General features: G+C 43.2%; 1 protein-coding gene across 1 annotated transcript; it reads right to left on the bottom strand.

Annotated features, from left to right (window-relative positions):
• Window positions 1–6,575: 6,575 nt before the first annotated feature.
• Window positions 6,576–20,716, bottom strand: LOC308088140 (H-2 class II histocompatibility antigen, E-S beta chain-like). The gene is made up of 9 exons (XM_080432516.1): window positions 20,619–20,716; window positions 19,971–20,031; window positions 14,347–14,430; window positions 13,584–13,838; window positions 11,061–11,274; window positions 10,353–10,420; window positions 8,956–9,069; window positions 8,447–8,503; window positions 6,576–7,870 (listed from the first exon to the last, which is right to left on the bottom strand). The coding sequence occupies exons 3-8, from the start codon at window positions 14,411–14,413 to the stop codon at window positions 8,466–8,468; spliced, it is 756 nt and encodes a 251-aa protein (XP_080288642.1). The 5' UTR covers window positions 14,414–14,430; window positions 19,971–20,031; window positions 20,619–20,716; the 3' UTR covers window positions 6,576–7,870; window positions 8,447–8,465.

Here is a 20,716-nt window from a genome sequence, read left to right as displayed (position 1 = left end):
GCCATTACACCCTACTGGTGTGAGGTGGCTATTACGCCCTACTGGTGTGAGGTGGCCATTACACCCTGACCCTACTGGTGTGAGGTGGCCATTACACCCTACTGGCGTAAGGTGGTCATTACACCCTACTGGTGTAAGGTGGCCATTACACCCTACTGGTGTGAGGTGGCCATTACACCCTACTGGTGTGAGGTGGCCATTAAACCCTACTGGTGTAAGGTGGCCATTACGCCCTACTCGTGTAAGGTGGCCATTACACCCTGCACCATTACACCCTTGTTTGTAGTGTACGTGTGTGTGTGTGTGTGTGTGTGTGTGTGTGTGTGTGTGTGTGTGTGTGTGTGTGTGTGTGTGTGTGTGTGTGTGTGTGTGTGTGTGTGTGTGTGTGTGTGTGTGTGTGTGCGCGCGCGTTCAGCGTCACTGGTAAAATGCTGTTCATGTTCATTAAACATCAATCCAAGCCTCATTACATCTCACTGTTGAAACCATCAAATGTATTTAAAAACACACTGGTCATGTGATCAAAGTGTCACATGAGAGGTGTGTGTGTGTGTGTGTGTGTGTGTGTGTGTGTGTGTGTGTGTGTGTTTTTGTGTGTGTGTGTGTGTGTGTGTGTGTGTGTGTGTGTGTGTGTGTGTGTGTGTGTGTGTGTGTGTGTGTGTGTGTGTGTGTGTGTGTGTGTGTGTGTGTGTGCGCGTGTGCGCGTGCGCGTGCGTGCGTCCGTGTCATTTGTTTGTAGTGTGCGTTGTTCATATTAGTTTTTATATAATAACAGTAGATATAAAAGTATATATTATATAATAACAAAAATATAATGTACTTACTTCCTGGGATCGCTTTGACATGAAGTACAGAGGAGAGGATGAGGAGGGTGGCTGTAATCTTTATCATCACTGATCAAAACTGAACTGAATTTAATAGATGAGAATAAACAGATCAGAATAAACAGATCAGAATAAACAGATGAGAATAAACAGATCAGAATAAACAGATGCTTTCTTAAAGAGAAGTTCTGGAGTCTGAAAGAGAATGAAGGAGGACTCGTTCTGTAGTTTAGAATAATCAGCCAATCAGATTAAAGATACGATGTTACATCATCTGTTTCCAGAAAGACGACAGTCTGGATTATTGCACATATCATGAACAGTATATAGCTGCTGCTTCATAAGTAATCAACAAACTATACTAAACACTCGGCAAACATTGGCCAAATTGTCAATTAATATAAGAAAGAGCAACATTTTTTAAAATAGCCGATCTACAAGCTCTTTTAGAGCATGTAGATCTATTTATCTGTGCAAACTGAGTCAAACTAAATGTAACGCCTCAACTCCTACAATTCCATGTCTTTTTCAGGGTGGGGGGTCCTGAGTTCAAATAGGATTATTTTGGGGGGTCCCGAGTTCAAATAAGATTATTTTGGGGGGTCCCGAGTTCAAATAGGATTATTTTGGGGGGTCCCGAGTTCAAATAGAATTATTTTGTGGGGTCCCGAGTTCAAATAAGATTATTTTGGGGGTTGCGGTCTGAAAAGGTTGAGAACCACTGGTTTATTGCAGATCAATCAATCAGTGAAACACAACACAGGTAAATCAGCACATTCTTAAATGTATGTTTATCTGGGATGTATAATAAATTCTTAACTTTTTTAGTTGGAAAGAAAAAAAAGTCAACCTTTTGAAACTTTATCTCCAGTTAGTATTGACAGCAGCTGAGCTTTAAAATACATGAAAGTGGAACATTAAATCATTGCATTTGTAGATTATCAGATTAGATTTAATTAACGGATGTCTGTTGATTAACTTTTGTCTCATACAGTATTTATGGTGATTCATTTTGTAACTGTGAAAGGTTCTCTATGAATAAACATGCTTGGCCATTACACCCTACTGGTGTAAGGTGGCCATTACACCCTACTGGTGTAAGGTGGCCATTACACCCTACTGGTGTAAGGTGGTCATTACACCCTACTGGTGTAAGGTGGCCATTACACCCTACTGGTGTAAGGGACAACAACATTGTATCCAGTGAAATTATTGTTTGAAACTGAGGGATAAAGTGAATTCAGTGTTTTATTTACAACATGAATGTGTCTGATTCACAACAGCCAACAGGGACTAAAGTACAGGGGTGGCTCTCCCCTCTAAACTAGTTTAACATAACATTACTACATGTGTAGGGTATCTTGGAATGGAATGATGGGTATCTTACCCATCACTCCATGTTAAAAACAGAACATGCTGAACACAGAATAGACTGCAGGTCTGAACTAACCTCGCGTCACCAGTCTTTCCACCTCGGAGGAAAGCCTGGTATGCGTTACTAAAGACCCATATGATCCGGTCTAGGCCACGCCTACTGAAAAAGAAAAGAATCCTCTTTCCGGTTTGTCGCGATCCGGTTTTGCAGTGCCGCTTTGTTTTGGTTCCCCAATCCCTATTTAAATGGAATAGAATTTCCCCGTGGGATAATACGGATAACACAGACGCTAAATAGTCTCCGGAAAGTACACTCACATTTATATATAAAAAAATAAGCTATACTACGCCGCATCAAGGATTTTATTAGGACGGACCTATTTTGGGGTGACATCTTTCCGGATTGTCGCGATCCGGTCGGCTGATGACGCGGATGACGCGCCCGGTGACGTAGGGCTACTTCCGCTCCCGACCGGATCATATACCCGAAAAGGAATGCTGCCCAGGCTAGGTCTGAAGGACATGCTGATGGAAGGTGCAGTGTATTTGTTGCAGGTGGTGGGAGATGATGATTGGTGGACTGAAGATTAGGGAACCAATCAGGTGGTGAGGCAGAGTTGATGGACTGGACCTGGGTTTGAGGAAAGAGACAGAAAAAAAACACAAGTGCATGCAGTAATGCAAACACATTTTAACATAGTGTCTCTCCCCATAACAATGTAACCAATCAACTAGAGTGCAAATAAACCATGTAAATGCAACGCAAACCATGAGCAGGGCACCACAGGGATTTGAACCCTGTCCTAGTAAAACCAGGAGAACCAGACCAGAGCCTTTTTTCTTTAGTCTGGAAGGCATTGCGTCTGAGCTTGGACAGCAGGGGCGCGGCCACTGCGTTGTGATTCAAATCAACAGCCAATGAAGAAAAGGGGGCGGGATCCACATGCACTGGGTGTTGCATCTAAATAAGATCGACGGGAAGCAATTTCCCCTTGAGAAATTGCGGCCGCCATTGTTGTGTACTGCTGTTTGCCTCTCGTCGGACTTTTTAGACGAGTTGCACAGCTCTCAGACCGGTAAGAGGCGTGTCCGCTCAGATTCTGAGCGTAAGTTACATCCCGCCCACAAATACCAGGGCTCTGGCCCAGAAGTTCCTCGCCGAGCTGGCGAAAACTTCTGTGAACTCAGATTACCCTGACCCCAGCCAGCAGTCTCAAAGAGAGAGAGAGAGAGAGAGTGTGAGTGAGTGAGTGAGTGAGTGAGTGAGTGAGTGAGTGAGTGAGTGAGTGAGTGTGTGTGTGTGTGTGTGTGTGTGGCTGTCAGTTTGGTGACTTTGTTTTTTACAACCAAGTTAGTGTTAGTTAGTAAAAGTTAGTGATAAACCAAGCAGGTAAAGAGTAACGTCAACAGACGGACAGAACCGCAGCAGCAGCAGCTGACTGAGTCTAACACCACAGCAATGGCGGCGCCACCTACAGGGCAGCGCTCCGTGGATTCGTGTATATCTCTGATATGCTGTCCCCTCCTAAGTCTGAGCACATTCTTAGATCCTCAGATAAGGCCCTCCTGGAGGTCCCTAATACTCACCTAGTAACCCGGGGGCCAGTGGTGGGGTGCAGCCGTCAGATAGAGGGCCGGTCTTAACCCGTTGTGAGTCACTCACTCACCCACCCACCCACCCACTCACTCACTCACTCACTCACTCACTCACTCACTCACTCACTCACTCACTCACTCACTCACTCACTCACTCACTCACTCACTCACTCACTCACTCACCCACTCACTCACTCACTCACTCACTAATAACTAGTAATACACATGAAACAGTTTGAGAACCACTGATATTATAGCAACATGTGTGTTTCAGAAAACTGTTAGGCTTTAGAAGACATTAGTAGAATCCCCAGAAGCAAAGATTTGAGTAAAAAATGTTTGCTTTAAAAAAACTTATATTCAAAGATTTTGAATAAATAAAAAAAAATTGTAAAGGAGGCCGATGCTCACCTCCAGGGTTGGCGACAGGTGCGTAAGTCAAAAAAGTATAAATTATGGAGGAGATCTCTGATGGTTAAGTCAAAGAATGGGACCCGCACACCGTCTGGAACTTGAAAATGTAGCTCTTTATTTCGACGTTTCGGTCGTTAGACCTTCATCAGGACAGACAATACAGAACACATCAACCACCAAACATTTTAAAGGCTACACCTCCAAAGTGAAGGTCGTCGGACATGCAACCCATTGGCTGCACCCGCAATCTCAGACCTAAAGCCACTCCCACCACCATCATATTAAAGCAACACCAATCCCATTCACAAAATACATTTTTTCTGGGTCACGGCAACACTAATTACGGCTCTGAATAGCAGAGGAAAAGGCCTGTACATGTCATCGGGCCAGGTCTTCAATATCTATAAAGGAAGAGATAATATTAGTGGACCCAATAATAATAAAAAGACACACAGTGAGAATAAAGGTAAAAATAAACGAATCGAGCACAACAGGTCTATTACATAGCTAGTCCATCCAAATAACGCTTGACTAATCACAGCATAACATGAAGTACAAATTCATCATTTAAGCCTTTTGGGGCTGTTGGAGTGTGAAGATCCAGTAGGCTTCTCTTCTCTTTAGGAGAAGTTCTATATCACCACCCCTAGGTGGCATCTTGATCTGTTCTATCCCCTGGAATCTAAAAGAGGATATGTCATGTTTAGCATCATTAAAATGAATAGCGACAGGATATTCGCGATCATTCCTGCGTATTGAGCTTTTGTGCTCACTGATGCGTTGTTTTAATTTACGGGTAGTTTTGCCAACATACAGTATGCTAGGCCACAAGGGCACTGAATCATGTAGATTACATGGGCGCTATCTCACATCTCTGAGGCTTTCTCAGTAAAATATTCTGTAGAATGACAAACCTGTCTTAGTCTATAAAATTGGCTCTTGGGGAGGCCCCTTTTCAGTGGTGTAGGGCGAAAACTCGTGGCCAAAAGGAGTGTGTTTCTATCAGTCTCCTTCCTGTATAGTGTAGTGAATAAATCTCCATTGCCTTTCATGACCCACATATCTAGAAAATGTACTTTCTCTGTGCTGTGGTCCATTGTAAATTGTAAATTACAGTCAAAACTATTCAACAGTCTCAAAACAACATATAGTTCATCCACATTACCCTGGTAAATACAAAAAAAGACATCATCAATGTACCGGTACCATTTTAAAATTCTATTCGAATGGCTGTTGATGTCCGGGTTGGAAACAAAAGTGTGCTCAAACTATCCCATAGATTAGCATAGTTAGGGGCGCAAATAGAGCCCATGCTGGTGCCTGAAACCTGAAGATAAAACTCATTGTCAAACTTGAAATAGTTATGTTTCATGACGAGGTTTGCCAATTCAATAATAAAATCATTTGGGGGGTTTGTCGAGTCATCTCCATGCAATAGAAAAAACTTCAATGCCTCTAGGCCTCCATCATGTGGTATGTTACACACTTGTCACATCCAAGGTAACTATTAAGGAATCATCAGGGATATTTTTAAGGCTAGAAATCTTATTAATAAAGTCTGTGGAATCTTTAATGTATGACGGTAGAGACTCTGCAAATGGCTTGATATGAGCATATCTACAAAAGCAGATAAAGGAGACAGCAAGGAGTCGGTCTGAGCCACAATAGGCCGACCTGGAGGATTCTCTAAAGATTTATGTATCTTGGGCAGGGTGTAGAAAACGGGTCGAATTGGGTGCTGGTTGTATAGGTAATAAGTTATAGGAGACACGGTAAGGCTGAGTTACAGTGTGCATAATGTCTTGGTCTACTAAGCGACAGAAGGTATTAATAGAAGCGTTTGAGACGTTAGGACTAAATCAACTTTTCGGTCTAAAGGACGAGGGCGCGCTCATTCTTTACTTTAGTAACGTTTGCTCAACCTTTCTGTTATTGTTGACTCTCATCATGTCACTGTCACAACCCAGAGCTCTCATTATCCTAATTAACGTAATTAACATAATTAAAACCTCATGGGACGATGGGACAGGATAGACTGAATGTATGGATCATGTATTAAATTGAAGTTTATACATATAGGACACATTTAGGACACTTCACCATGTGTCCTTCAATTAGTGCTGAGTAATGAATTATTATTTATGAACTGACAGGCAGCCCTGCCCAGTTTTATAAGCATTTTAGATATTGATCATTTACAGTAGATATTGATAATAAACAGAAGGTATTGATTACTGGATGTATTGATCATTAGTCAAATCAGGATCCAAAAATAAGAACTGAACTCTGTGTTGGTGAAATTATTGATGAGAATGTTCCTTGTTTGTGACCCCCCCCCCCCCCCAAGTTGTAATAAGATCTGCTCCCCTGCTCATTATACATATGAATGATTACATATAAATCATTATATTAATTAATGATTTATATGCACATGCTATTATAAATGATTGCATGTCATCAGTGTTTCCCATTAATGTCATAGACTGTGGCAGTCCACCATTCTCACCTCAGACCACCCTAGAAGGTCTAGGTCCACCCATCACCTCAGACCACCCTAGAGGGTTCAGGTCCACCCATCACAGGGAAACAGTGATGTCATAATGATCGTAACACATTAATTATCACACATTATAAATGAATACATAATAAATGACTTATGGTCAATTATAAAATAATAAAACCTTTTTCACAAACATGGCTGACTGACTTCCATTCAGATGGATATTAATATTAATGTTATGAAGAACTCTGATTGTGTGTGATCATTTATTTAATGTTTCAATATAGTTTAGAAATGAAATATTATGTTTGTGTTTTCTGACGACAGAAACTATACAAAGTAATTTGATGAACCGCCCACACTAATTGGGACTCCCTCTTCCTTTGGTGTGTCGCCCAGGTGGCGCCTAAACCCTGACCTTTAACCTCACAAAAACGATGTCTATAGAGCGTCGCAGTTCCCGCCCACTTCCTGTTTTTTTTGGTGCCGGAAGAAAAAACTCAATGCATTTTTCCATTGACATTTCCAAAAATATTTATATCTATTAATTTAAGCCTCGAATCAAGCCATCATGACATGACATGAATCATGACCATAAACGTTTGATTCTGTGATTTTTTTTTTGTTGAAAACGGCAAAACAAAGGGTATTTATTAAATATAGTATATCATATAATTAAATATAAAATTAAAAAAAAATCACAGAAAAAAACGTTTTATGGTCATGATTCATGTCATCTCGTGATGGATTGATTCGAGGCTTAAATTAATAGATATAAATATTTTTGGAAATGTCAATGGAAAAATGCATTGAGTTTTTTCTTCCGGCACCAAAAAAAACAGGAAGTGGGCGGGAACTGCGACGCTCTATAAACCTGACCTTAATCCTAAACCCTGACCTTTAACCTCACAAACACTATGTCTATAAACCTAACCTTAACCCTAACCTCAAAACCACGTCGACATGGGCGCACACTAATTATCGTTAGCCTTGGCTAGCCAATTAGCATTTTTAAAGGACACATTTGTAAAAAAGGAGGATGATGTCATCATTGTGCTGCTGTTATGAGTATTTAAAAGCAGAATGGACACACAACTTTCCTCCTCTCTCCACCAGAGGGCAGCGATGACTCTCTGCTTCTCTGAAAACACACCCAGGTGTTCTGTGAAAAGACAATAAACCAATAAGAATTATAATGTATTAACTGTGTGAACATGTTAACACTTTAGAATAACATCCCCTTATAATAGTAAATTAATCATTCCAAAATGATCAGATAATGTGTTACTCATAACTTGTCAAATGTTTGTTAATGGTTTAATGATTTAAAACTATGCTATACATGGTTAATAGATCATGAGCAAGTTGTTAGTTTACCAAGAGGACCCCCCCCCTCCCATCTGACCACATTGTCATCAGTGTGGTACGATTCCAGGCCACGCCTGCATATGTGTCGATGAAATGAAATTTGTCCCTGAGCAAGACTCTTAACCCCTAATTGCTCACAGGCCCTCATTGGAAACAAGCCCGCAAGGACTTTCATGAACGTCCTGTTAAAAGGAATTATCCTTATCCTTATTATTATGATAAATTATGCAGAAGACACATGATAATGTGAATTCACACGACCAGGCTAGTTGTTTCACTTCTTACACAAGCATGTTGTTTTGTGTATGTTTTCTAGTTTTATACACTTTTATACAAAACAAAGTTTATTAAAAAGAAAGAGGAAGTGAACCTGGGTGTGTGGGAGGAGTCTAAAGATCGTCATTGCTTGTCGGCACCAGAATACGACCTGATAGAAGAAGAAGAGAGACAAAAAACACACACACAAATAAATGTTGTATTGTATGTGTATTTCTACATAAAATGCATACATTGTACACACAATAACACAATAATACAACAACACACCAACATTAGGGTTCAGTCATCAGAACTAATGTGAACATTTGACTCTTATTTAGGACTAAATGTAACACTGGTGTATTAAAGTTAAATGTGACTACATAGAACACACTTTGACCTCTAACTAGGTCGTCTAAACTGGTCTAAACCGGTTATGGTTCTAAACCAATATAAACCTGTTTAGGTTGTGGTTTTACATGTTTGTTTGTTTGTTTGCATTTCTGTGAGGGTTCCACATGTCATGTGATCCTCTGTTGATCTGACCTCATTTTTTCCACTGGTAGTATAATAATTAATTAAACATGTTAATTAAATAAGTTAATTATACATGCTAATCACCTCGTTTCTTCCACTGGAAGTAGATGAATCCAGACAGGAACAAGACCAGACCCAGAACCAGACCTGATGCTCCCATGGCCACCTTGTTCTTCACTGACTCTGGCATGGAGTCATCTGACAATACAAATATTATATGATATCATATCATATCATATTATTACAGTAGATTAAAACACCTTGTTCTTCACTGACTCTGACATGGAGTTGTCTGACAATAAGCTACATTAAACAATAAACAGACGACACAGTCATTGTGAGTCTGTTCAGTAATAATGAGTCCAACCCTATTGGTCCAGTCCTTGAGGAGTTTGTCACCTGATGTGACATGTCCTTCTTAGAGCTATAAATACATCCAAAACAAAGGATATGATGATAGATTTTAGAAGACATGAATCAACCTTTTACTATGATGATTATAAAGCAGGCTGTGGAATGTGCAGAAAGTATCATAGGACAGAGTCATAGACTCAGAACTGTGAGGCAGTTTGTAAAAAAGAACATCAGCGCTTGTTCTGTCTTAGAAAACTGTCTTGTTTTCACATTGATAAAACCATGCTGAGTCTTTGATCTGTTTTTATCAAATCAATATGGTCTTTTATCTGTTTTTATCAAATCAGTCTGGTCTTTGATCTGTTTTTATCAAATCAATCTGGTCTTTGATCTGCTTTTATCAAATCAATCTGGTCTTTGATCTGTTTTTATCAAATCAGTCTGGTCTTTGATCTGTTTTTATCAAATCAGTCTGGTCTTTGATCTGTTTTTATCAAATCAATCTGGTCTTTGATCTGTTTTTATCAAATCAATCTGGTCTTTTATCTGTTTTTATCAAATCAGTCTGGTCTTTGATCTGTTTTTATCAAATCAATCTGGTCTTTGATCTGTTTTTATCAAATCAATCTGGTCTTTGATCTGTTTTTAACAAGTCAATCTGGTCTTGTATCTGTTTTTATCAAATCAATAAGCTCATAGCGCGGCACCAAGTTATGAGCTTGTAGATCTGCTATTTTTGAAAAATCTTGAACATTTGTGCAAATATTTGAATATAATTTATATATATTTTTAAACAACATTTTTAACTCGAATATTTGCTTCTGGGGGGTCCCTGGAACAACATATTTTGATGGGGATCAGCGGCCAAGAACATTTGGGGGGTCCTTGACAAGAAAAGGTTTGAGCACCACTTTTATATTTCAGAAAAACTTAAGACATGTGTTGACAGACATTTGACAGTTACAAATGTTCGCTTAAAAAAATATATATTCAAAGATTTGCACAAATGTTCACGATTTTTCAAAAATAGCAGATCTACAAGCTCATAGTGCGGCACTCGGTGCCGCACTATGAGCTTGTATATCTGCTATTTAGACAGTAGATTACAGTAGATTACAATAACTGACCCCAGTCCATCTTGATAGGCGCGGTCAGGCTGGGATGTTCCACCATGCATGTGATCTTCTCTCCTGATCTGTAATGCACACGCGTGCGCACACACACACACACACACACACACACACACACACACACACACACACACACACACACACACACACACACACACACACACACACACACACACACACACACACACACACACACACACACACACACACACACACACACACACACACAATAGTAGTAGCTGATCTACATGCTGAACCGCGCCGCGATTCTATTCACATTGATCTGTTGATCTTTGTTATATATTTTTTGACTATTATTGTGTAGGAGCGTGAATGCCCCGCTGGGCTCTCCTCCGCTCTAGTGTTTATTGTGTATTCCACTATTCCCTCCCCATTGCAGAAAAAATAGGAAGGTAAGAGGCAGAAGAAACTTAGTAACGAGATACGCACGTTATAGCGTATTCCTGTGTGTGTATTCATGTGTGTGTGTGTGTGTGTGTGTGTGTGTGTGTGTGTGTGTGTGTGTGTGTGTGTGTGTGTGTGTGTGTGTGTGTGTGTGTGTGTGTGTGTGAGAGAGACTTAATATAAGCCTACCATTTAATGGGCCATTTTCAGCAAGTGAGTAACACTTGTTTTATCTTTAAAGAATATATGTATAGGTGTCTATTAGGTGTGTATTTCCATAGGTGTCTGTTAGGTGTGTACCTGGGTGTGTACTCCAGGTAGGAGTGGTACTGGTAGTACCAGTCTCCATCAGACAGATCGGCATAGGAGAGACCAGAGGTCAAAGGTTCTTGACCTATCCACCAGGTCACCAGGATCACTTCAGGATAGAAGTCGTAGCTGCTGCACCTCAGCATGTGAGTGTGTTCACCACGACGAGGGGGAGTCTCTGACTTCAGTCTCACTTTGGGCTCCACTGGATGAAGAAGATTATTATTATCATCATTATCATTATCATTATCATTATCATTATCATCATCATCATCATCATCATCATCATCATCATCATTATCATTATTATTATTATTACCAGTCATAGGAACATGTCATTATCATGAATAATTGTATATCATCCAGATTAGATCCAAATGATCCAGAAAGCCGCAACACACTTGGTCAACCAGCCAAAATGTTCACGTTTCTCGGCTCTCCCCCGTTCTCCTCTCCCTCCATTGGCTCCCAGTTGCTGCCCTCAGAGAGTACAAAACACTGATGTTGGCCTACAAAGCAACCAAATGTATGACACCCCCATATCTTCAAGCCTGATCCAACCCTACAACCCCTCCCGCTCACTCATATCAGCTAACACAGGGGAGCTGTCTGAATCTTCTCTAAAACACCCTGGACAACGCTCCACACGTCCTAGACTCTTCTCTCTTCTCTAAAACACCCTGGACAACGCTCCACACGTCCCAGACTCTTCTCCCTTCTCTAAAACACCCTGGACAACGCTCCACACGTCCTAGACTCTTCTCCCTTCTCTAAAACACCCTGGACAACGCTCCACACGTCCTAGACTCTTCTCCCTTCTCTAAAACACCCTGGACAACGCTCCACACGTCCCAGACTCTTCTCCCTTCTGGCTCCCAAACTGTGGAACAAATTCCCCATTGCAGTCAGAACTGCAGACTCACTCCTAATCTTCCACCATAATCTGAAGACTCTCCTCTTCAGACTCCACTTTAGCCTGTTTCTAAGAATACTAACCCATTCAATCCGGGAACGCATCTGTGTCATTTTAGATTTCTTTGGCTAATCAAAAATAGCAGATATTATAGACAAGCTATGAGCTTGTAGATCTGCTATTTTTTTTATAAATCTTGAAAATGTGTTCAAATCTTTAAATATATATATTTTTAAAGCGAACATTTGTCAAATATGTTGTTCCAGGGACCCCCCAGAAGCAAAGATTTGATTTAAAAATATAGTTAAATATAGCGGCACTCCGCTATGAGCTTGTAGATCTGCTATTTTTGAATAGCCAAAGAAATCTAAAATGACAGAGATGCGTTCCCGGATTGAATGTTTATTTTTTATATTTTCTAGAGAGAGGGATAGTGATAGTAGGCTGACAGGTAAATGGGGAGAGAGATGAGGGGGTGACACGCAGCAAAGGTCGTCGGGATCGGGAGTCGAACCCGCGACACGCTGTCAGGCTGGCATGGCAGCCTAGGGTGCCTGGACCGTCACGCTACGGCCCAGACCAAGGGATGTTTTATAATCATTATCAGATCAATATTAACACCATTAATCATCTCTGAATAGAATGATTTATTATGATGTCATGTTATAGTTTATGAGGTGATGAGTGTTGAGTGCTGCTCTGAGATCAGCTCACCTCTCTTGTTCAGAACAGAGGGGTAGTAGTCCTCAATGTTGTGTTGGCAGAATCTCTCTCGTTCTGCTCTGATCCCAGCCAGTTGTGTAGGATCTTTATTCCAGAGCTCTGCGTTCTTCACACCAAGCTCAGTGTATCCAACATACTGATCTACTCTACTGTCCCACCTGAGGAACTCATCACCATCGAAATTCAATGACTGTATGAACTGTATGTCCTTCAGCTCACTGGAGTTAAACACACAGCGGTAAGCCTGATAGAACACATATCCATCTGGAAATGTCATTAATGTTCAGTTTTATTATAATCTGTATATAATATCATCACTGTGTGTGTTTGAATTGTCAAGTACTAGAGTGGCTGAGTAAACAAGGACTCTGTCTGTCTGTCTGTCTGTCTGTCTGTCTGTCTGTCTGTCTGCCTGCCTGTTTGTCTGTCTGTCTGTCTGTCTGTCTGACCCCATCATGTATTTCCAGGATAACCTTTTTTTATACCTGGGCTATTTGAAAATAGCAGATCTATAAGCTCATAGCGCGGCACCGAGTGCCGCGCTACGAGCTTGTGGATCTGCTATTTTCAAACATTTTACTACTTTTACTTTTGGTACTTTAAGTAAATTTTGATGCCAATACTTTTGTACTTTTACTCAAGTAAATGTTTAATTCCGGACTTTTACTTGTAACAGAGTACTTCTAGATTGCAGTATTGATACCGAAAAGCACCTAAATGTAGCGCTGGAGGAGCGCTAAGACGGTGAAACGCACCAGCGGAGTTTAAATTCCCACCATACCATAAATGCTTAATATACATGTTTAAACATTTTCATTCATGTTAAATACATTCAGCCGTTTTAGTTAATAACTATTGTGTTCATAGTATTCATGTACCTTTCACTGGTGGTTTCTTCAAGGCAGTGCGAATGGTGTCCAGGTTGGCTTTGCAGTACTGCTGCCCACCCAAAGCATATTCATAAGCTGCAATGAAGGTGATTGGATCTACAAACGGAGGCTGAGGGTACACCACCTTCCCTTTGTTGTAGTCTGCGTACATCAACACTTCACCATCCAGTGCAAACATGTACTCTTTATATGAGTCTTTAACTGTGTCTGAACAGCCAAGGACATTAATCAACTCATGGAACACTGGAAAAAACAAACAAAGATGACATTAAATTCAACAACAAACTTCTTCACAGTGACAATAACACATAATCATCATGTTAAACAATCATGTTTGGTTCTTATATGAAGTGAAAGGTTGGATATTAAAAGCAGCTTCCTGTCAAACGTTTTATTCACACTGAAACAGATTCAAATGTTTTTTTTTTTTTTTTTTTTAAGTAATTCATACAGAATGATTTATTTCATGATGTCACAACAACAGTTCCTAACATCTGTTTTAATGTTTATGTAATCGATCCAATACTGTATATACAGGTCGTAAAAGGAGTGTGTGTGTGTGTGTGTGTGTGTGTGTGTGTGTGTGTGTGTGTGTGTGTGTGTGTGTGTGTGTGTGTGCGTGCGTGCGTGTGTGTGTTTGTAGGGTCATTTGTGAGGTCAATTGTCTGTATTGTGCATTGTTCATATTTGGTTTTATAACAGTAGATATAAATGTATATATTATATAATAACATAAATATAATGTACTTACTTCCTGGGATCGCTTTGACATGAAGTACAGAGGAGAGGATGAGGACGGTGGCTGTAATCTTCATCATCACTGATCAAAACTGAACTGAATTTAATAGATGAGAATAAACAGATGAGAATAAACAGATGAGAATAAACAGATGAGAATAAACAGATCACAATAAACAGATCACAATAAACAGATCACAAAAAACAGATCAGAATAAACAGACGTTTACTGAAAGAGAAGTTATGTTTCCCCTAATTGGATCCCTCCAATGTGGGTATCACTCCGCAGCGGAGAGATACATTCGAGGTAAGGATTAACTGATTCACTACCGTGCGCACCTCTGCGTGCGTGGGGGTGTGGCCTCCCCTATATAGGCACACCACACCCACGCACGCCTGCTTTTTCATTTCTCGGTAAGTGAGCAGATAAGGTATGTAACCTCTACTATAGCTCAATTATTTCACATCCAAGTGTTCTCAGTGGCTAGGTTTAGCCTGGAGCTGCTAACTTTGTAGCCCTCCTCATGAGAACTCTTGATTATTGTGCCGTGTGTACCATTTATGCTGGTCGCTAAATGTTTGTAGCGCTGTTAGCGCTGGTTAGCAGCCGGCTGCACTAACCAAGCCTCAGCTTGTACTAGCTTTGCTAGCTGTTCTGAGGTCTTTTTGTGCTTTCTTTCCTTGTTTTGCAGGAATCCCAATTAAAGGAAATTCTGCTTTATATTCCAAGGTTTGAGAATATAAAGAGAGGTGACCCTGCCACGGCGTGCCAGGTGCACGGGTCCACTACAGGATGTCAGCCCTTTGTGTCAAGTGCAGAGAGGACATCCCACCTGGGGATGCGTATGCATCTTGCATGCACTGCCTGGGGCTGGCCCATGCAGAGGAGGCGGTGAGGAGCCCTAATGGCTGCCTGTACTGCTCAGTCTTCTCTGAGCGCCTGAGAGTGGCCCGACTGGGTGCCATGCAGGCCTGGGTGGCTCAGGCCTTGGCTCCAGCTGAGGATCGCAGACCTCTGCCTCCCTCTGGTGTGGTGAGCCGTCATCACAGTAGTCCTGCCCGCAGTGCAGGCGGGTGTGGAGAGCAGGCCTGGCATCAGCAGGTGGACGCTGACCAGGGAGACGACATTCTCTCAGTGGAGGCCAGCGAGGGCCTTTGGCTGGGAGATGACGCCGGCACTGTTAACCGCAGGTCGGAGCAGTCAGCGGGGCCCTCTGAGGGGGGCAGTGACCGTCCTGATGTGGCCCCTGCCATGCAGGAGGGGGTCCAGGACCTTGTAGAGTGGATCAGAGTTACCCTGGACATTGCCCAGGAGGGTCCTCCGGGCAGCCCGCCAGTGGTGCCCATATCCAGTGCCTTCAAGGAGGCCATGATGGAAGGCTGGGCTGAAAAAAGAGGCCGCTTCCACTTTACCTCTGATTTGGGGCCATGGGCTTTCATGGCAGAGCCTGATTCCCTTGGCCTCTGGGAGTACCCAACCATGGACTGTCGACAGGTGCAGAGAGGAGGACCGTCGTCGGGGACGCAACGAGACTGGAAGGCCCAGACGCGCCACTCCTGGGGGGGCGGGCCACAACAGTCAACCTGACGGTGTCACCGGCCTCGGCCGCTTCTCATAGGCCCAAAGGGCAATCTGGGATGAGCGGGTGGAGTCCCCATGGGTTCTTTCTACCATGCTCCAAGGGTACAGACTCCAATTCCAAGGCCGGCCGCCTCCATTCACGGATATCCATCCTATGACAGTGGCCGACCCCCTGAAGAGGGAAGTGCTACGGAAGGAGATATCCGTGCTGCTGGACAAGGACGCCATCAGGATACTACGGCCGCTAGAACGGCTAGGTGGGTTCTACTCAACCTATTTTGTCATTCCCAAAAAGGGCGGGGGCTTCGCCCTATTCTCGATCTGCGAAGGGTGAATCGCTGGCTAAAGCGGTTAAAGTTCCGTATGCTTTCCCCAGCTCGTGTTCTTCAGGCCATGTCGAAAGGCCTATGGTTCACGACGATCGACTTGAAGGATGCATATTTCCAAATTCCCATCCATCCATCCTGTTGGAAGTACCTCCGGTTCGCCTTCGAAGGGACGGCTTACGAATTTATGGTCCTTCCCTTCGGGCTTGGGCTGGCGCCACGGACATTTACCAAATGCATGGTGGCAGTCCTCGCGCCCCTGGCAGCCAGAGGTCTGACTATACTAAACTATCTGGACGACTGGCTAATTTGCGCTCACTCCGAGGAGGAAGCGAATTTAGCCACACACAAGGTGGTGCTCCACATACAGCAGTTGGGGTTGGTGTTGAACCACGAGAAGAGTCACTTGACTCCATCCCAGGCTGTGACATTCATAGGGATGTCATTGGATGCACAGACAATGAAGGCGTCTCTACCGCAGGTAAGGGTAGAGACGATCCTCTCATTCCTGAGCCGCTTTCAGCGTGGTCAGAAGGTGACAGTGTGGGAGTGCCAGTGTCTGTTAGGCTTGCTAACAGCGGCCTCACTGCTGGTTCCTCTAGGCCTGCTCCATCTCAGGCCTCTACAACTGTGGTTCCTTCTACTAATGCAGCATATCACTTGCGCTGGCGAATCTTTAGTTCTTGGTGTGCAGCGCGCAGCCTGGACGCAAAATCCTGCAATGTGCAGGCCATATTGCAGTTCTTGCAATCCTGTCTGGATAAGGGATTGTCTGCCTCCACTGTGAGGGTGTACTTGGCAGCCATCTCTGCTGGTCATGTCCAGCTTCCAGAGGGTTCGGTGGGGGGGACACCCCTTGGTCTCTAGGTTCATGAAGGGGGCCAGCCGTCTGCGTCCAGCCAGAGCTAAGAAGGCTGTACGCTGGGATCTGGACATTGTTTTGTCAGCCCTTACTAGGCCTCCATTCGAACCCCTCGAGGCTGCTTCGTTGAAGCACCTTTCCTTGAAGGTGGCCTTTCTACTAGCAATCACTTCCACCAAGAGGGTTGGTGAGTTGCATGCTCTTTCAGTAAGCCCTGAGTGCTTCCAGATGGGGCCTGACCGGAGGAGTGTGGTTCTTCGACCAAATCCTTCCTTCTTGCCGAAGGTCCTGTCTGAGGGGTACGTCAACAGTCCCTGGTCTCTAACTGCTTTCTCCCCATCTGCAGACGAGGAGGGGCATGGTTCCGCTCCCAGTGTGCTTTGCCCTGTAAGGGCTCTGCAAGCATATGTGAGTCGCACGCAGTCGCTGCGCAGGACAGACCAGCTCTTTGTGTGCTATGCAGAGCGGGTCCTGGGGTCAGGTCTGTCTAAGCAGAGGCTGTCCCATTGGATTGTGGACGCAATCCAGTTGGCGTATGGGCTGGCTGGTAGGCCTGGGCCAGTTGGTGTGGTGGCTCATTCCACCATATCTAGAGCCCTCCTGCGGGGGGTTCCGCTCTCTGAGGTGTGTGCCGCAGCCAGTTGGGCCTCATCTGCCACCTTTGCCAGATTTTATAATATCAACGTGGCGACACCTAATGCATTGGTGTCGGCAGTTCTGGGCAGCTCCTCCTGACCTCACAGACGAGGCGGCCATTTCGGGGTAGGTTCTATGCTTTCAGCCTTCTTGTTGGCCTGACTGTTCCTACCTCAACCACCAGGTGAATCGGGTACTTCTATACCCACATTGGAGTGATCCAATGAGGGGAAACATAACGAAGGTTACGAAGGTAACCACGGTTATGTGACCCTATTGGATCACTCCAATCCTGTCGTGGTGCTTGAGGCGCCTCGAAATGTTCTTCAAGCAGGCGTGCGTGGGTGTGGTGTGCCTATATAGGGGAGGCCACACCCCCACGCACGCGCAGGTGCGCACGGTAGTGAATCAGTTAATCCTTACCTCGAATGTATCCCTCCGCTGCGGAGTGATACCCACATTGGAGTGATCCAATAGGGTCACATAACCGTGGTTACCTTCGTAACCTTCGTTCTGGAGTCTGAAAGAGAATGAAGGAGGACTCGTTCCGTAGTTTAGAATAATCAGCCAATCAGATTAAATATACGACGTTACATTATCTGTTTCCAGAAAGACGACAGTCTGGATTATTGCACATAACCAGTGTTGGGTAACGTGCGTTAGTAACGTAACGTAAAAAATTACGCTTCACCGGTGTGTTTCAATGTAGCGCTCCCTTAGCAGCCGCTGCTTCTAAATTAAGGCGTTTTTTTCCCCCACGCCGTTCCATGGTGCCCCCCCAAGGTTGGTGCCCTGTGCTTCAGCACCTCAAGCCCGTTGGATTACCAGTGCTGCTGCTACAATTGTGCATTATGCAGAGGCAATGCCTCAGGCAGTAGTGGCACTGCCCAGTGTGCCCTAGCCTAATAATAACACTGATTGATTATAGCCAGACTGTTTAAAAATAGCATATTATTATTGTAAAATAACACGTTTTATTGTAAAACATGCAGACCCAAGCTGTGCTACAGTATTTTATTTATTGTGGGTAATCTATTTGAGAACAGCAAAACCGATCATGTACGAGTTTATAGCCTGAAACATGAAACATGTCATATCGTGACCGTCATAGATGAACTTGGTACCTGGTATTTAAACTTTCTCCCTTTTTGGCCGTACATCTACATAAACGTTCATATTTCAAATATAAAGTGCTGACCTCATGGCTACGGATGTTACAATTATGCACGTTCCCTCAGAAGTACCCGAATATTCTGGATTGTTAAATAAAAAGCATTTTAATCCGATCGGTGGCCATTTCCCCCGTATTTTCTGCTTTCAACTAGGTGACCCTATCTGTTGAAAGGTGTATTGCACTCTGATACATTATAACTCTATGAGAAAATGGCCACCAACCGGATTAAAATGCTTTTTATTGAACAATACGGAAGATACAGGTACTTTTGAGGAGTACCGAACATAATTGTAGCATCCGTGGCCATGGGGTCAGCACTTTATATTTTAAATCTGAACGTTTATGTAGATGTATGGAGCAAAAAGTGAGCAAGTGCAAACACCAGGTTGAAGTTCATCCATTGTGAGCTTGTAGATCGGCTATTTTCAGAGCACAACACCTGAGCGCAACCAAACATAAAATGACTTGTCATTTAGTTCTACTGGATCTCTTCTCCACTAGTCCCTCACCAACATTTTAGTCGAGTTTTGTTGACGAAGTTGTCAATATATTTAGCCTTAGTTTTAGTCATCACAGCTTAGTTTTTATTTAGTTTTCGTCAGTGAAAAAAGGTCGACCAACATTTTTCGTTATATTTTTAGTCGACAAAATCAACCCTGGTTTCAGTCTGTATTAGAATGTGTTGAATGTGATGCTGAGAGGCAGCTCCGCCTTCATCACAGAAGTGGGCGTGGTTATAGCACAAGCGGTATAGGTTTTGGAATGACGCGGTTCAGTGCCTTGCTCAAGGACACTTTAATTATGAAGCCAGGAAGAGCCGGGAACCTGAACCTGTAAACTGAACTCACAGACGCTCCTCTGATCCAAGCCTCATTACATCTCACTGATGATACCATCATGTCATGTGATCAAAGTGTTACTTCAGAGGGGTGAGTGTGTGTGTGTGTGTGTGTGTGTGTGTGTGTGTGTGTGTGTGTGTGTGTGTGTGTGTGTGTGTGTGTGTGTGTGTGTGTGTGTGTGTGTGTGTGTGTGTGTGTGTGTGTGTGGTTTCACTCACCACTGAAGCTTCTGACTGGAATTTCACTTCCTGATTCACTCAGCAGCCAATCAGAATTATTCTTTTATTAAACATCACCAGTTACGAGAGAGAGAGAGAGAGAGAGAGAGAGAGAGAGAGAGGGGGGGAGGGAGAGATATTTTGATTTGCTTGTTACAAAGTTTCTCAGAATTACTACACATTTCTTGTGTGTGTGTGTGTGTGTGTGTGTGTGTGTGTGTGTGTGTGTGTGTGTGTGTGTGTGTGTGTGTGTGTGTGTGTGTGTGTGTGTGTGTGTGTGTGTGTGTTCAGCGTCACTGGTAAAATGCTGTTCATGTTCATTAAACATCAATCCAAGCCTCATTACATCTCATTGCTGAAACCGTGAAATGTATTTAAAAACACACTGGTCATGTGATCAAAGTGTCACATGAGAGGTGTCTGTGTGTGTGTGTGTGTGTGTGTGTGTGTGTGTGTGTGTGTGTGTGTGCGCGTGCCTGCCTGCCTGCCTGCCTGCGTGCGTGCGTGCGTGCGTGCGTGCGTGCGTGCGTGCGTGCGTGCGTGCGTTCGTCATTTGTTCGCAGTGTGCATTGTTCATATTTGTTTTTATATCATAACAGTAGATATAAATGTATATATTATATAATAACATAAATATAATGTACTTACTTCCTGGGATCGCTTTGACATGAAGTACAGAGGAGAGGATGAGGAGGGTGGCTGTAATCTTTATCATCACTGATCAAAACTGAACTGAATTTAATAGA

Source organism: Gymnoscopelus braueri (assembly GCF_963280865.1).
Source record: "Gymnoscopelus braueri genome assembly, chromosome: 7".
Lineage (NCBI taxonomy): Eukaryota > Metazoa > Chordata > Actinopteri > Myctophiformes > Myctophidae > Gymnoscopelus > Gymnoscopelus braueri.
The sequence above is the reverse complement of the archived record's forward strand: the minus strand, read 5'-3'. Positions and strand labels throughout refer to the sequence as shown.

Bases quoted from the DNA above. Each gene is read 5' to 3' on its own strand.
- LOC308088140 (XM_080432516.1), bottom strand. From the start codon at position 14,413: ATGATGAAGATTACAGCCACCGTCCTCATCCTCTCCTCTGTACTTCAT. The intron at 11,275-13,583 runs GTACATGAATAC...TTCTTCATCCAG, and splicing joins GAAGAAACCACCAGTGAAAG to TGGAGCCCAAAGTGAGACTG. The intron at 9,070-10,352 runs GTCAGTTATTGT...TTGTATTGTCAG, and splicing joins GCCTATCAAGATGGACTGGG to ATGACTCCATGCCAGAGTCA.